Raw genomic sequence first — 18,301 nt, forward strand, 5'->3', positions numbered from 1 at the left:
GTTACTAGTAAAAATATCTGGGCTACCAGGCTGCAACGCACGTTCTAAGCAAGATTTTAAAGGTCATGACAGACAAATATTGGGTATGAAGAGCTTATTCAGTTTCCAAAAAAGCTTGATTGTGCAAGAGAAGAGTCTTAATTTCTCCTGTATTGGGTACTATTAAGACAATTACTTGAAGATTTCAGAATAATAGTTCTGACAAGCACTACAAAGATGACAGGATCTACTGTGAGAGTTTAAGCCCCAAACTGTTATCAATTTAGCCACTTTTCAAGTTGGTTGTTCAAAGAATAACTGGGGATTATTTCTTATTTATAATTTTAATGAAGCAGCCCCAAATCTGAAAGATCTTTCTCAAGGAAATGTATTTTGTTAAGAGAGAACGGTCAAAGTTGCAGTCCCGTTACTCGTCTTCCTATTTAACTGAGTTCTTTTAAAAATGACTGCTAGAAATGTAGTATATTTCTTTCTGAAAGAAAACAGACTGTTGGTATATTCCTCTTTAATATGTATATTTTTTATTGCTACTCATTAGGTGATGGTCTAGATGAACTCTGAGAAGAATGTGGAGAAAGGGCATAGAAAGGGAGAACGTCTTTATTGCCTTGCAGTTTAATGCCTTATAAGTGTTTTTATTTTGTTATTACTTTGTTAACTTTTTATGTTACACATTTTGCTTTCATAAAATAGAGACAGACTTACAGCAAGGAAAAAAGTGGCAACAAAACATTACGTCATCAAATCTTAATACAGCTCAAATAATTTTTGAGCTCTAAAAGCTTTTTTTTTTTTTTTTTAAAAAAAGAAACTTCAAACAAATATACCATTTTGTAGTATTATGGGATTTGGCTATTTAATAAACTCTATCCTAAAATTTTCTATTTTTTTGACGTTTTACAAACTTTTTTTTTCTTATTTCAAGTCTACTCTTTGGCCAGTCAGAGTGTTTTTGTCTATTCCATGAGCTTTTCCAACATGTCTAATCAGTTTGTGAAAAAGGTCTTTGCTTTACAGAGCTGTTCTGCATTTTTTCACATTGTTCATTTATGTTGCATTCAGTCATGCTATTCAATAATTTTGTTTTTCTGTTCTATATATTATACTTTCAATATATTTGCACAGTAGAAAAGTCAAGCTTACCAGGCTGTAGTTGTCCAGATTTTCCCCCAAAACATCCCTGTAAATATCAGCATTTTTTTTGTCATCTTCCTGGGTGTGTCAATGTACTTTTAAGTAAGAATTTATATGCAATAGTGAGTACTGAAGTAACTTTATATTTGATTTTATTCCTAACTTTTGGGTGAATCCTCTTTCATGTCTTTTAATTGTTGGCTTTGTTTATAAGTTCTTCTGCCAACCCCTGAACCTGTGAAAGATATCCTTTCTCTCTGTGTTCTACTGTGGGAACTCCTTTCACACACACAGAACATCGATGAAGTGTTGCTGAAGTTTGTTTTCTCTGGGTATTCCTTCTTACTGTGATCTTTTACTGACCCTACAGATTATCTGGTTGACTTCCTTCTTTCTCTGTTTGTTGTAGATATTTTCTGAAGATTGTCCCTCAAACTGTGTTCTTTAGCCTGCTTAGATACAGCTTTATGTTGAATTGGCTGAAGTTTTGATTTTTTTTTTCCAGTTGATTTATTTTATTTAGATATTTTGTCTTGAATAATTACTGACTAAGACTGGAGTAAGATACAGAAGTTTGCCTTAACATTTTTTATACGGTTGATTTTAAAAAAATAATTGAATTTAGTGTGCTGTGTCCTACTGATGTCAATATGGTAAGAACAATAGTTTTTTATTATGTGAATCTAGATATTGGCGTGTACTGAGCTTCATAGAAGTTTCAAAGGAAGATAACTTAATTCTAAGTTGCTCATTCAAGTAAGGGGAAGGAGGAAAGCAGCTTGCTCCCTCCTCCTATTACTGTTTTAAAATTGTCAATGATACAAGGTACGTTATACGGTGTAGTAATATAAGAGTAGATGCTGTTATGGTACTTTTTCTCCAGGACAGAAGTTAGTATAGTGGTTCCAGCCATGCCGTGCCTCCTTGTCCTCATGCCTCTCTTGAGGATGGAGAGATGGTCGTAAGTCCTGGTGCAGAGTTATTGTACTAAGTAACTCCAAACAGTGCAATTTTCAGGACTGGGTGGAGAATGTCTGACACAATGTGCTAATGCTTGGTCCCCAGATACTCGATGGAGCTTACGCTCTGCTTGAATTGATGTTTTCGACAGGTTTGCAGCTCTCACCACTATTTACAGATTGTTTACACTCTTTACGTCTCTGTTCTTATAACTAAGCTACTTCGTTCCCCTGCAGTGTTAACTAAAGTTAATCTACGTGTTCTAATGCTGCTTTCAAGTAGGCCTAATATACATGGACTGCCATGTACTCTCAAAACGGTTTATTTAAAGTGATATATACAACTACTTTCATACTTACATTCTTTGCAGTAGGATAAATGATGATCATGTCTGACATGATGTGTCAGTCTGTGTCATCATTTAATCTTGATGTGTTCTGAAGTATAAGTACTTTCCTCTTGGAAAGCTCATGAGTGAGTACCTTTGTATTACTTACAGTCTGTACCAAAGTAGCTTGGCCATGTAGTTCTTCTGGTATATGTACTATATGTAAATTACTTGGAATTGGTGACCTTATATAAATTCATTACTTGGACTTATACTTACTTTGAAGGTGACTGATACAGTATATTCCCTATAGAGCCTTTTCCTTGACCACAAAATAATGCATTGTCCTTTTTAGATGACAAAAGGCTTTACAACAGAGAAGGCATTTAACATGGGCTGTTTTACTTGTTTACATAGTATATTAGGCCAAATATCCTAATTGACTTGTGTTTTTAAAAGCAGCTTAAATCTCTGGAAATGCACGAATAACAGATTTCAGGTGCATTCAAGCAAGATGTGTGATCAATAAAGAGGGTAAAAGGAAAACAACAACAACAAATTAAAAAAGGAAATAATGGCTGTTGTTATCCTAGCAGGTCCTTCTTTGTGATTAATTATAATAATAATTCACTGTTGTTCTAAATGACTGTGAATCTGGATAGTTAATTCCTGCTGCTTCCTGCTGTGGGTTCTCCAGATAAATCTTTGTTCTTGGGAGGAGAGACTACTTGCTAGTTGATCATGGACTTGTATAGGCATCAGCTGACTTAATGCTTGCTTTTGAGCTGAAGTACTGTTCCCATCAAGTGTTCTGTGAAACTCAGTACATTGTAAGAGGGAAGACTTTAAAAAGAGAAGGAAAAAAAAAAAGCATTCTGCTCTTTAGGTTCAGTTTAGTTTAAATCAGTGTTTTGCATTCTAATATGATTTCCACTGTATACATAGATTTTAGCTTTTACCAGTTCTGTTACGTCACTAAATATATATATGTTTACAGAAATGTATGTTTACATTGAATTATTTATGTTTACATTGAATTATTTATGTATTGAGAATTATGCTTATCAAGGTGTTTGAGGTAAATGAACTTGCCGTTTGTATAAAACGGCAAAATTCAATGAAGTGAGAAAACACTTAATTTTTATGGAAATTTATGATTTGTGTTTGGTATCTATACCTCATGGCTGATATGAAATTTAAGTATCTTAATTATATGATTATAATGTATTGATAATCAGATGTGACATAATTAGGTGTGTCTAATTAGGTAGTTTGTTATGTCTTGTTTTGACTGTGATAATTATTGAAAACTAAAAATTGTTTTATTTTTCCTTTGTTATAGGTAGCTTGCATGCAGCTCATCAATGCTCTTGTTACATCTCCTGATGATTTGGATTTTAGGCTTCACATCAGAAATGAATTTATGCGCAGTGGATTAAAAGAGATATTGCCAGTAAGTGCCTTGTAGTCTCTCTTTGTATTACTATTTAAATTACTGGACTATTTGAGCTTGAGGGGGAATCAGAGAACACGTTGTAATAAATTATTCTCAAAGGCATTTTATTAAGCTGGAGCATAAGCAGTTAGATATGAGAATCAGCCTTAAAATAAGAATGAAAAGGTGATGTGTGCTCTCTGAAGTTTATGCTGAATTCTTAACCTTTTAGAACTTTAATTTAGAACATGCGACAGAATATAGTGCAGCCACTAGTTACGCCAGGTTGAAGCCATGATTACCTTTTGAATATTTGACTTAATTCTGTGATATTGTTATTTAAACTTTAAAATGATCTAGACTTGCAGTAATTATTAATAAAGGATACAGTTTATTTACTTAGGGTGACGCTAATTTTACTGGCTTTTCAATTGTTTCTTCCTTGCAGCAATTGAAATGTATAAAAAATGAAGCACTAGATATTCAGCTGAAGGTGTTCAATGAGCATAAGGAAGAAGACATGATTGAGTTCTCTCATCGTTTAGAAGATATTAGATCTGAACTAGAATATCCTTTTGATATTGTCAAGAGAAACATGAACAAAATAATGTCTGTAATGGACATTTTTCTGATACAGCTTTTGTTTAAAAAAAGTTATCAGTCAACATTTGAATGAAACGTTTCTTCCTTGCTGTTACTCTCCTTAACTCTTGTACTGAAGTAAATGATGTTTACAACATGGTGTGGAATACAGTTAAGGACACCAGTGCTGAAGGATATTTTCTTTCTATTCTCCAACATCTTTTGCTGATAAGAAATGACTATTTTATACGGTATGTTTAATGCTATATTAAGTGTCAGTTATGGATTAGGTGGTTGTTTAATCATTAATGTGCTTTTACAATTTTAAAGATAAATACACTTTAGTATTTTTCTGTGCTGAATGCAGTTTGGAAGTATTCCTTTGTGAATTCATGTTCAAAAGTATCAGATTTGAATAAGAATGTCTTCTATATGCTCTTTTCCCCCTTCTGCTTAGGATACAATTTTATATGTAGAATACTACTTTCGTTGAGATCTGAAGCTTATGTACTGCAAGTATAAGTGATCAGAACAGATCTCTTACTGCTACTGACATGATTTATAACCAATTGTAATTTTGTTGTGTATTTGGATCAAAGGACAAAAAGCACATTATGCACAGAAGTGTACTTTGTGCACACATCTCACCTTATTAAGTTAAGAGTGCTTGCCTGACTTGGGTACATCTGTGCTACACCTCTTCCACCTGAAAGGGTTTGAATTCACAGCTTGCATGTTCTGGTCAAGTGGCCCAGCTGTCGTACCATTTGGCATTTTAGAACAATGTGGTTTTTCATTCATTTTACTGCAACAGGGTTGCAGGTACCCACAGTCACAAAAGTCATGAAAGCAGAAGGAATAAAAGTGAAGGAAAGCCTTCTCTCTGTTGATAAGAAGCAGGAAGATGTCCCGTCTTTCTGTAGTTCAATAGGAAAAGAGATGCGGAGTTTATGATATAAGAATGCTTTATGTTTAGGTCTACTGGTAATTCAGGCTTTGTGTAACTGTTCTTGTAGAATAAAATACCAGACATATTTGTCCTTTGAGGTTTGCATCTATCCGATAGAAATAAGTCAGCCTAAATCTTTCAACCTCAACTGTGTTCATAGACAGGATTTAAGTATATGTTAAAAGAAAAAAAAAGTTGTAAAAGAATTTACCTCTGTCTCTAGCCCACAGTATTTCAAAATAATTGAAGAGTGCGTTTCCCAGATAGTGTTACATCGAAGTGGAACAGACCCAGATTTCACGTATCGTAAAAGATTAGATATAAATTTCAGCCACTTAGTAGGTAAGTACTGTGCATGGAAATGATTACAATATCATACTTTTTTCTGTATTTCAAAAAAAACAAATTAAAGTTGTATATGTGGTTAAGAGTCCTTGTTCCCTGTATATTTGCAAGTGTGTATTTGCTTATTTCTTTCCAGATATTTGTGTAGATAAAGCAAGATTAGAAGAATGCGAAGAGAGAGCTTCTGAACTTTCCAGAAAAGTATGTAATTTTTAAGTTATGTGGTCATCACGTGGACACAGGAAATTACTTAATAGCTTCATGAATAGTGTAATTGAAAGTGGCGTAGCTTTTAACTTCAAATTACTATTATTACTTACGTTGAAGTGGGAATTGGCTATTTCTTGTGGACTGGGAAGTACAGAAAAGTTGTAAAATAGTTACCTTAACTTAGCCTTTCTACTATTTATTTTAAGATTTCACATATAAATCTCCCCAAAATCAACTGAAAGATTTATCTGAACAGTTAACAGTTTCTCAGAAAGCTGAAGTGTGAGAATAAGAATTTACTTGTTTGTGTCTGCAGACTCTGTATTACCATACTTTACCAATTTTTTTGTTAAGAAACCCAAAAGGAGAAGTGGGAATCCAAAGAAGCTATGTGGAACTGACTGGTATCAACATTTTTTTCTTTTTTTTTCCTTAGTTTGAAAAAGATTTTGTAGTTTCATCAGGAGACCCAGGCCCTACTGCAAAAAAAAGAAGAAAGAATCAATGAACTTGAAGCAGAATTACAAGCTTTTAAATTGCAGGTATAGAACGCTAGAAAAAGAATGCTATTATTGATTGTTAGTTTCTTTTATTTCTGTTTTATACAAAGAGTTGTAGTGTGACACTAATTAGCTATATGAGATCCCAGTTGATCCTTTTTGTGCCTGAGCTCTGTTAATTAACTAGTTTCTTGTTTCATTTGGGTTTTGCTTTCAGTGTCATATATTTCCAAAGTAATTAACCACATAGGGTAATAAGTCATATGCTTTTAGACTAGCATTTATCACTGTGATCTTTATCCCTCAACAGGAGATTATTCATTGTGCAGTTGATTTGCTGAAGCCTTACCATGGGTATCCAGCAGTGAAAGAAACAACTTGTGGCTTGATGAGAACATTTTCTGATAGTTTTTCAAATTTCAAACATAAATAGATATTATAAAATGTGATGGAGAAGGAATAGTGCAGATTTTTGAGCAATACTTGAGTAAACTTGTAGCTGCTTCAGCTCTAAAATTTGTGTAAGGAGACTTTGTGAGCAAGTGATTTTCCTGTGTCTTATTTTCAAGAATGAGGCACAGTCTAAAAATGGCTAAATACAGACAGCATTAAGAATGGCTCAGGTTGGAGGGGACCTTAAAGATCATCTAGTTAGAAGAGAAAACATGGATGTAGAAAGATGATGAAATATATATTTTGATCATAGAGCTTTTTTATGATTTTGAGCTTGTTTCATTTTTTTTTTAAGTGAGGAATGTTAGTTCAGCTCTGCGTTGGTCTGCTCAAAAATGTTATTTTGATTCAGGTTTCTGGTCAGAATTCACTGTTAATATTGAAGCCAGGCTTTAAAAAAAAGTAATTACACAATTTGTTGCTTTCTAAAAAAAATAATGAGCTGCGCATCATAAATTAATAAAGTAGTTTTATGGATATTTGTTGAAAACAAACTTTGTTCCTTTTTTGTGAGTGAATTAGGTCTTATTTCCCATATTTTACTGTTTCTGTTGTTCACTGGATTAAATATAGCTTTTTTTTTTTTTTACAGTGAGCATAATATATGCTTATGCTCATGAACTATTCTACTGTTAATTTTACTTGGAATACTTTACAAATAACAAGTAATCGATTACTTCTATTTAGTACTATTACTCTTAAATTCATTTTAAGAGAAATCTTTGGTTTCCATGTGGCATCAACCTGTTACAACTATCTTTCTCCTGGTCTCATTCCTCATTTACTCTTTTTTAGTATTTAGAGCTTGTTCATATTTGTTTTCTTTCACTTTTTTTAGAACCTAATTGTTTGGTGTCGGTGTAAATAATGCAGATTTTGAGCAATTGAAAGCAATAATACTGACCTGCATTTGTTTATTTATACTTATTGGTATTTAGCTATTTCTTTGTAAAACTGTGTCAGTCCTTTGCTTAATGTATTGTCTTCTACTTTTGAAAACTAAAATGGACTATTCCAGTTCATAATTATCAATTTAAATAGTTGATTAGCATTATGACCAGTAGGTAAATATTTCTTATCTATTCTTTTTTTTGTTTTTGTTGGTTAGCTATTTAATAATGTTTAAAGGGCTGTGACAGAATTTCTTCAAATAGCAGAAAAAGTCCATCTCCATATAGTACGGATATCCTCACTATATTGAATATTGTCAGCGTGTTATCTTACGAATTTTTATTACAGTTGTCAAAACTGCTTCAATAAGCACTGTATAATATTGTCCTGATGCTATTTTTCTGTCCACTTTGTTATAATAGGGTAATGTTTTTTATTTTCACAAATAGGATGGCTGCTAGTTTTATAGAATGGCTGCTAGCTTTATATATCTGCAGATGTAAGGCAGCCATAATTTTTGGAAGGATTTTTTTCATCATTACTTTCTGCTTTCAATCCTGCAGAATGAAAGTGCTCCCGTGTTGGAAAATGTTTTTTTTTTTTTTTTTTCTTTTCAACAGGATTACCAATCTTAAGATCTTAAGTCATATTCCGGTATTAAATCCTAGGAATAGTTCTCTGTAGTCTGTCCGATAAGTAGGAATGTTAGAAACTAGGTTGTTATTTCTTAATTTGAATCGAACTGTGTTAGTCTCAATAAAATTTCATCAAGATACCTATTGAACACTTCTTAGATCATGATCAATGAAATATGAGTGGGATATAGAATTTCAGTTTGAGATTTCTGGCATTCACCCACTGCTCTGGATGTCTATTTCAAATATTGAGACTTCCAAATATGAAATTAAAAACATGTTGGCTTTATTATAATTCATATTTGTTTGTCCTATGCACAGAAAATGTCACTGACTTTAACTTTGCTTGCTGGATTTAACCTATAAACAATGACTGTAATGACATTTAGTTTATAAAAATGTGAAACTGAGTAAGAATATTTTTCTTATCAGTATGGCTCCTTGCCACCTGGTTGTCTATCATCAACACGTGGAGATTGCATCTGTCATTCCAGCGGATGCTACAGGACCACATCAGTTGCTGCCACCTCCTCCACCACTGCCTTCTAATGGGGCAATCCCACCACCGCCACCTCCCCCTCCTCCTCCACCATTTTTGAATGCCTTGGGAATTCCTCCAGCATTGGGTGCCCCACCACCACCACCTCTACCAGGCCTGCCTGGGGCACAGTGGTCTCCACCTTCATGTACTTTGCCATTTGGACTGAAGCCTAAAAAAGAGTTCAGACCTGAGGTTACCATGAAAAGACTCAATTGGTCCAAGGTAATACTGATTAATGGCAAATACCTGATCAAAAATCTCACAGCTTTGGATAAATACATTGTCAGAAATAAGACTGTATAGAACAAATGATAAATTAGTTAAAATTATGTAAAATATGAATGCTTTCTGCCTTTAGCTTTTACAGTTTCCTGAAAATTGTGTTTCATTGACTCATGACTCATCATTCAGGCAAATATCTGGAAAAGTCAATTCCGGTCTAGAGTACTAGAACCTTGATACCAGCATGCTTCCTGGATCCTTCTGTGCCTTGTCTTGTAGCAGACTGTTTACACTGGATCAGTCACTGCACGGTACTGATAGCTTTGTAGTTTCCAGTCAAGTGTCTTGCATCTATCTGCCCCTGGACTGTGGGAAGAAGCATTGCAGGTCTATCCATTTGTCCTCAGTGTAAATGTACTTACATAAATTTAACAGTTGAAAAGGACAGAGTCCGTCTATTTTTTTTCTTCTCCCTTGTGACAGGATCAAGTATACCAGGATTATCAATACATTGAGTGTTGGAAACTGTAACTATGTAGACCAAAATAAAGGCCAAAATGAGATATTTAATATCTATTTGAATCAATTGTGTTCAGAGACTGACTAAGCCTTACCCAAGTTTTAAATCTAGACCAAAGATTGCTACATGTAGACCTTGGATAACAGAGTACGTTGTCAGTATTGCTTTATATTGTTTGTCCAAAAGCACTTAGCGTATGTGTTGTTATTTTGATTCAAAAACATTTTAACAATTCTGAAGTTGGATTGTATGTGAAAACTTCATGTGTTTTACAGAGCTCTTAAGTATTTCATTTGCTTTGGTCTCTCTGTGCTATCAGAATAATTGAATTAATTTTGGTTTACCTCTTGCTTGTAGATCAGGCCGCAGGAAATGACAGAATCCTGTTTCTGGGTTAAGGCAGAAGAGGACAAGTACGAGAATGCTGACATGCTTTGCAAATTGGAACTTACATTTTGTTGTCAACAGAGGGGTAAGTAATTGATTGCTTTAGTTTTCAGCTTTTAAAGATATCTTTTAGGTGGTTGGGGCTTAAATACTGTATCAAAGGATTTAGAATATAACATTAAAGTTACGTTTTTTTCAGTGGAGTGTGTGAAGAAAAAAGCATTTGAAAATCCCAGACTGCTTAAAGCAGTAATGTTGAACTATTTTACCTTAGGGGTGGCAAAAAATGTGTGACCCATAAGGAAAAACTTAACAAAAAAAAAATGGTGGGAAATGTTTCCTGATAATACAGACATTTGAAAGTTTTTTAAATAAAATTTTGTCAGAATACCTTAATAAAATACTGTAACCCAATCTAGAATCCAGAAGGTGATCTATTTACCCTCAGGTTGCATATGTTAACTGATGTTGGTTTGGTTCCTCGAAGGTCGAGAATCTTTTTAATGAAGTTTTTTACTTTTCCATAAAACTGTAGCAACATTCATCTCTCCTGACATTTTGCTTAGTTTCTTCAGTTTTTAACACCTTGTGGAAGAGCAAACTCTTTGAAAGTATTCCTGTCTTTAAACCTTTTCTCCCTTTCTGGAAGTAAGTTGTCTTACCGATATAGTAGTTACATTATTTTATTCCATATATAAAATGCCATCTTGTTACTTCTTGACACTTTTTTTCCTTATCTTCCTTGAGTGGTGTTAGAGATTTAGTCCTTTGGGGCAGCCAAAGGAGCACAATAATTAATTCCTTTTCAAATTTTCAAATTGAAACACAATATTATATTTTTAGTTTGTTTCAGATTTTTCATTGTGATTTTTTTTATTTAATTTAATGCATGGTATTCTCAAGAAAACCACAGTTTTTTGTTTGTTTGCTTGTTTTTGTTTTTTTCCTCTCTGTAACCAAGAACTTTTTACTTTTTTCTGTTTTTGTCAGATCAGGTTTTGTATGCTTAAGTTGCTGTAGCAGTATTTCTAATGAGTTGAGAGTTACAGTTATTAATGTTGATATTAATAATGTTAAAAATGTTGTGCAAAGATAAAAAGGCAAGAAAATCTCACTGACTAGTCATTTTTTCTTGAATCTATTAGAATAAGTCTAAAGATAATTGTGGTGCCTTTATAATGTTAGGAGAATTCCCAAGAATGTTCCCTGAATTAATAGGTTGGAAGGTTTAAAAGCCACTGGAGGAAATGCTGTTTCCTATGTGTAATTAAGCAGTAAAATCTGGGAGACTAGATGATGTTGAGGCCAAACATTAATGGCTCAGAGGAGGATTGTGAATCTCCCGACAGCAAGAACATTGGAGTTAACAAGATTAACATCCCTTCAAAGTTGAACTGAATGGACTGGATACATTGTTTTGACAAAACCTAATAGAAGAGAATTACTGGATCTACAGATGAAAAATCAGTGATGTATTGTTAAATCAAATGGTGTAATGGTGGTAGTGGATAAAAAAGCTTGCAGGGATAAATTTAAATTTTTTAGAGGTGGAGCTTACTGCTTATCTGTATCATGTGGATGGTATGTGTGCTGTCTTATTTTTTCAAAGGAAGAGGAGACACTAAAGATTATATTTAGAATATTAAGTAGGCATCTAAAGGGCAACAAGGAACTAAATTTCATCGTTGTTTTAGTGAGTGGTTTACCAAAATTTGCATGAATATTTAAACATATAAAGAGGCAGCACTGGGGATCTCAGTGTCTCTTAATACTAGCGTAAATCTTGGTGTAGAGGACAGTGCAGTAACTACTTTTAACTCATGGCTGTGGAGAAAAGGGATGTTTCTTTGCAGCTCATGCATTATTTTTTTATGATAACACTTGTCAAGGGTATTAGAGACCTGCATTTTTCGTACACCTCTCAGCCTTAAAAGAGATTTTTAACCATGCTTTCTAATGTAGAATAATCAAGCTATTCACTAGACTAAATTTGGGAACAGTCCTTGGCTATTTCCAAAGCTTTATCTCTGAAACCAGAAAGACAAGAGAAGCTGAAAATAATTCTGTAACCAAGTGTAAAGAATGAGCTGGTTTCTACTCTGTTGAAGGGTCTGCTTATGCACTCTTTTCACTGAAGTTGTTGTGGAAGGAGGGACCAGGATGCTCAATGATGCTTTAAGTAAATTTTCTTCTGATTTGAATACTTCAGTCTGATCTTACTTAATGTTCAGTTACGGCATTTTACCAGCTGATGTGCCAGAAGTATTTCAGTGTTGATCAAGAAGAGGAAGTCTTATGTGTATGTATAAAATCCACTGAGGAATTTCTGCTACAAAAAGGAATACAGAATAATATTGAAAAGATTTGAAGCTTTAGCAGATGTTTGTATAAAAGTTAGAAATGATGCTGATTCTAAATGGGTATTGAAGCAATTGAAATAACTGAAGATATTATGGAGACATTAAAGAAACATTACTGTGAGTAGAAAAAAAATGAAAGAGCGTCAAGCTTCAAACTGTTGGAAAATCACTTTTATTGAGGATGTTAGGAGGGTCAAAGACATTCTCAAATCATGGAATTATTTGGTTTGGAAGGGACATGTGGAGGGCATCTGGTTCAACCACCTTCTTAAAGCATAGTCAGCCTGAGGCTTTTCCATCTGAATTTTGGATATCCCTAAAAAATGGAGATGTATGGCTGTAGGGTTGGCAACCTTTTCCAATGTTTATTACCGTTGTGGTAATTTTTTTCCCATAACATCTTGTCGCAATATTTCTTGTTGCAACTTTTGTCTGTTGCTTCTTGTTCATTGTACACCTTCAAGAAGTATCTGGTTCCCTCTTGCTGTAACCTCCTGTTAGATAGTTTGAGACAGCAGTAAGAATTCCCTCACCCTTTATCTTTTCTTAAGACTGACAATCACAGCTCTTGGCCTTTCCTTCTGCATTGTATGTTTCAGCCCTCTAATCATCTTGGTGGTCTTCTGCTGTACCCATTCCAATATATCTACATTTCTCTTGAAGTGAAGAGCCCCAAACTGACCAAATGCTGCAGATACTTCTCTTTGGGAGTGAAGGGGAAGTAGAGGGAAATAATCACTTCTTTGACTTTACATATTTAAATTGGAACAATGAGAAGTACCAAGGCAAGAGTTGCTGATTGTATTCCTGTAGCAACTTACTGAAAACAAAGTGTAATTTAATTGTTGAAAAGCTCTTTTTCTGGGCTCAGAATAACTGTATAATCTTAAAGAACTGTAAGATTATATACATGAAAGAAGTAGGCAAGGGCAGAGTGGCAAACGTATTCCTTTGTCCTGTAAAGCCACATAGATTAACTGCTACACAGGGAATGTGGGAGGAGAATATTTGTTCAGAATCTGGAAATACTGATCAGTGTGTGGATGGAATATTTTCAGCATGAATACTTGAGAAAAGATTAAGTTATGACTGAAAAGTGTACATATGTTTAAGATATTTGCAAGAAAACATGAAAGCTCATTCTGAGATGTTACAAGAAACTATTAAAAAAAAGGTTCTGGAACCCTTAAATCACTAGCTTTGTGTCAGCAGCTAAAAGAAAAGGGAGTGAAATTACTGCCTTATAAACATCAGTGTGGAAAATAAGGAACGGTCCCAGGCTCTCTCCCTGACCGTAAAAAAGCAAGCAAACCCAAAACAACAATGGCAAAAAATGGATAATGGAAAAAAAAAAAATCTGAAAATAAGTTGAATGTGAATGCTTTGCATGGATCTTCTTTGGTTCCCTCATAATTTTTCATTTTAAAGGCAAAAAGGACTATGAGGTATTAAGGATAGTTTGATATTTGAAAAAGAAAAACCATAAGAAATATCAAATATTTATGATTTATACTATAGTTGCAGATCAATGAAGAAAATGTGTGAAGAGTCTTTCTGGCAACAATGGTATTAAAGAAATCACTTACTATAATACATTAAATCAAATAAGTATGACTTGAAGCTGACTGATATGTGAAATACTGAGCAGTGGAGCAACAGTAAACCTTACGTGTGTTTTTGTATTATCTGAAGCCTAAAACGTAAGATGAATGAACAATGCTTGATATTGATTGACAAACCCTTTATGATAGATGTGGTGGAAGCCTGACGGAATGAGAGTAATCAATGGTGTAGGACATTGAAATGCTGCCAGCTTTGCCAGAATGTTTAGATGTGCAGGTAGGAGAGTGGCACTTAGCATGAAAAATAGTATGAAGTGTAGCAGCGTGAAAAATCTTGTGGGGGGAAAAACCCGCTGTAGAAACCTTGCGAATGGAAATTCCTTCTAATAATAAAATATTGCACTGTATTAATTGCCCTCTGATCAGATGATATTTGTGATGAGAATATGCTGATATTAGAGAAACTGCAGATTTTGTGGCAGTAAAGTGGGAGATTTAACTACCTACATATGGACTTGCATCAATTACTCGTTAGGATGTTATGAGAAGATAAAAGATTTGGATATGACAAATGACTGTTTACAGTATTCTGTAACCAAAGGGAATCGGAGCTAATCTGGGAGTGGTCCTGGGTTGTGCACGGGATTTAGGAGTAGGAGCAGAAGGGAGAATAATCATAATCTTAATGGACCGGGAGAGAACAACCCAAGTAAATCTAGCATACAGGTTATTCAACTTCAGGACAGAGAACTGAATGACAAACGGTACAGCAAACAAGATACTCATGCCTACAAGTAGTCCAAAAGCTGTTCTGAAAATGCCATCTTACAGAGTCGAGTAAACACTGTACTGTAATTCAGAAAAAGTCCAACAAAAGCTGTGAGGGGAAAACAAAAAAGTGTGTGATTCAGTTGGGAAGTTAAAGACAGTATCACAGGGAAAAGGACAGTATTTAAAATGTGGAAGGCTTGCCCAAATGAATGTAACAGGAAAACACATTAAATGTAGCAAGATAAACAGGACATTATTCATACTTTTTTAGAATTCTGAATTTCTTTCACAGGATGCTTCAGCCAATATTGAAAGGTGTATTTAAAGATTTGAAAACAGAAGGTTAGCTAGGAAATTGGTGGGACAACTTGGTGACAAGTTCGAAAGTTCAGCAGGTTCAAGGAACATTAGACAAATTCGGGGACAATAGGTCCAAAAGAAATAGGAAAGGATGTAACATTCCTAGGCCACTGTTTGTAGGAAGAGGAACTTCCTCTTTCGGGAAGTCAGGAGAATAGTGTAGTAGTGATAAGGCTAGCACAGTGTCCTTTACTGCAGCGGCAGTACTGGGCTAGAGAGATCACTGGTCAGACCCAGTAGGGCATTTCTTAGGTTCTTAATCATGTGTATAAGTGTGCCTGTTGTTTACTTGGAGTACCTTCAAACTACTATGTTTAAGACTCACAATGCTAAAATAATATACATGCAAATGCATGGTCTGGTCACTTACAGAAAGGAGAAAAGTAATGAAATGCCAGTAAGAAATACACTCAGTTTGTGGGGCTACTTTGAAGGCATTAGTGTGAGAATATACAGCAAAAAGTTGGTGGATGTCTATGAATAAGTGTAATTAATGCAGTGAGACAGTAGTACATAGGCTTTGTTCAGGATAACTGAAGTCAGAATCAGCTATGTGTTGCTTAAAGTCTTCTTTCTGGTGTTGGAAGTGGTTTGCTAAAGGTGATTATAAGATTTTTGAAGTGTGTGGAGTTGTGGGTTAACCTGGCCGGCAGCTAAACACCACACAGCCGTTTGCTCACCCTCCCCCCTCCCTCTCTGGGATGGGGGAGAGAAATGGGAAAGTGAAGCCTGTGAGTTGAGATAACAACAGTTTATTAAGACAGGAAAATTAATAACAATAATAATAATAATAATAATAGTAATAATGTGTACAAAATAAGTGATGCACAATGCAATTGCTCACCACCCGTTGACCGATGCCCAGCCTATCCCCGAGCAGCCGGCCCCCCCACCCCGGCTAGCCACCCCTATATATTGTTCAGCATGACGTCAGATGGTATGGAATACCCCTTTGGCCAGTTTGGGTCAGCTGTCCTGGGTCTGTCCCCTCCCAGCTCCTGCTGCATCCCCAGCCTGCTCGCTAGCAGGACAGAGCGAGAAGCTGAAAAGTCCTTGGCTTGGTGTAAGCACTGCTCTACAACAATTAAAACATCAGCATGTTATCAGCGCTCTTCTCATCCTAATCCAAAACATAGCACCCTGCCAGCTACTAGGAGGAAAATTAACTCTGTCCTAACTGAAACCAGGACAGGAGTGTACAGGAAAGCAGCCTCTAGCCAAAAAGAAATCTTTGGAAGTATTAAAAAAAGAAAAACAAACAAACAAACAAAAAACCACAAAAAACAACAACAACAACAAAAAACTGACAATTCGTTTCATGTATGCAAAATGTAAAAAAGGTAGTAGTTTTGTGAAATTGACACTTCATAATTAGTGTGCTGGGTTTATAAATATCCTATTAATAAGCTGATTTGACTTCATCCAACAAGAGTAATTTTTAACATAATGGTTATATTTAATGTGTTAAAGTCCAAATGAGGATTTGAAATTGCAGATCAAACATTACAAGAAACCACTCTTAAATACTTAATTATTTTTAATAATATGGAGATAACTGCAGTTAATGGGAGATGGCAGGGAAAATTAGAAATTTATTCTTCTTTTTTTCCTAGATATCAAAGGGAACTGATCTAGTAAACTCTAGAGAGAAAGACTACATAATCTTTGTACTGTTTTTTTTTATTGACTGGGACAGATTTTCATCCTAACCTTATTGGAGATGGCAGTGCCTGATCCCATCACACCAGAGCTCATGCCAGACTTGATTATTCAAAAATAAAGCACTTCTCTGGGAGTGCTATCTCTGTTGGCACTTATATTGACCTTTTCGAGACAGTTCTCTCTGATTTTTTTTTCTTCCTATATATCTGCCAGTTTTCTTTGAAATATGCCAGTAAGCATACAGCGTTTTCTTCCATTAGTTATTGGAGTTGAGTTTAGGAATATTTGTATAATTTCAAGATACATATTAGAGCTTTTGTATGAAGACTTTTCATTGTATACTGACACATTTAATATTGAAATTTTCATCTAGAATATATTTGGGTGATGATTTTGCATCTGCATAAATTCAAATAAACTTCTCAGTCATTGTGTTAGTAAATGGCTTTTAAAAATGAAAAACTTAAGCCTGTTCAAGAAAATTTTTGTGTAGGCTAATGTAATTGATAGAGTACTGAAAAGACTTCATTTCCAGAATTTCAGGACAAAGTGGTGAAGATCTTATTTCCTTAGACCAGCTTTAATTTTCGAGGTGTTCTTCTGACTTAGTGCCAACTGTGTTTGCATACACCACATAAGAAAAACCTGCAAGGACTATGATGCTGTGGTGTCACCCAAGTCTCAAGCATTTGAAACCACAGAAGAGAGTAAGTGCTAAGCAAGAAGGTCAAATCAGCAATATAAATGAGATCAGTGCTGTATTTGATATGCTATGGCCCATTCAGCAGGAGCAATAGAACCTGAGGGATTAGGAGAAATCCACTCTTGTCATATTTTCCTTCTCTGGAAGGTAAAAGTTTTACACAGAAATTGCTCCAAACAGTGCTACTTGTAGGATCTCATTGTTAAAAACCTGTAAGACTGCCAAAAATACTGTCTAATAACTTCTGCTAATAATTATGAACTGTGTACAGGGAGAAGTAAAGCCTACTGTGTTTTGGTTTGGCTCCCTTGTAGTATCACCCCAGCTATATTTTAAACCAAAATTATTTTAAAATATTTTTATAGATCGAAACTTGTTTCCTTTTTCATTATTTTTGAAGAATGCAGGAGTAAGCTATAGCCGTTTACAAGGGTTATCAAGTAATGACTTGTAGAAAGGACTGAAATGTCAATGGTATCTTGCAATTCACTATTGCATTGGTAGTAAATATATTAGTTGTTTCTGTTCTTAACAGGTAGGATGATCTGTGCTCATATCTTGTTTAGATATCTGTATCAAATATATTGGTTATGTACAGGTTGATACATGAGAATAAGTGAATGAATATACTTGTATGGTGGCTTGACCTTGGCTGGCTGCTAGATGATTACCAAGACCCACTCTCATAAAATGAGCATTTCCCAAAGCTCAGCTTCATTTTTACATTTCCAACTACTCTGCCCACTCCCTCAAGAGCAGCAGCAGGAGGGATGGGCAAGCCGGGAGGATAA

The 18,301-nt window shown here is 34.8% G+C and overlaps 1 protein-coding gene across 1 annotated transcript in view; it reads left to right on the forward strand.

The window, feature by feature from the left end:
* DIAPH3 (diaphanous related formin 3) overlaps positions 1-18,301 on the forward strand; it is a 242,523-nt gene that overhangs the window by 46,997 nt on the left and 177,225 nt on the right. Inside the window, 10 exon segments of the mRNA XM_050709286.1 lie at positions 3,765-3,875; positions 4,306-4,424; positions 4,574-4,690; positions 5,612-5,730; positions 5,870-5,934; positions 6,380-6,400; positions 6,402-6,485; positions 8,855-8,899; positions 8,901-9,185; positions 10,063-10,177. Of these exon segments, the coding sequence (XP_050565243.1) occupies positions 3,765-3,875; positions 4,306-4,424; positions 4,574-4,690; positions 5,612-5,730; positions 5,870-5,934; positions 6,380-6,400; positions 6,402-6,485; positions 8,855-8,899; positions 8,901-9,185; positions 10,063-10,177 (1,081 nt within the window).

The sequence above is a fragment of the Cygnus atratus genome, chromosome 1 (genome assembly GCF_013377495.2).
Source record: "Cygnus atratus isolate AKBS03 ecotype Queensland, Australia chromosome 1, CAtr_DNAZoo_HiC_assembly, whole genome shotgun sequence".
NCBI classification, from domain to species: Eukaryota; Metazoa; Chordata; class Aves; order Anseriformes; family Anatidae; genus Cygnus; species Cygnus atratus.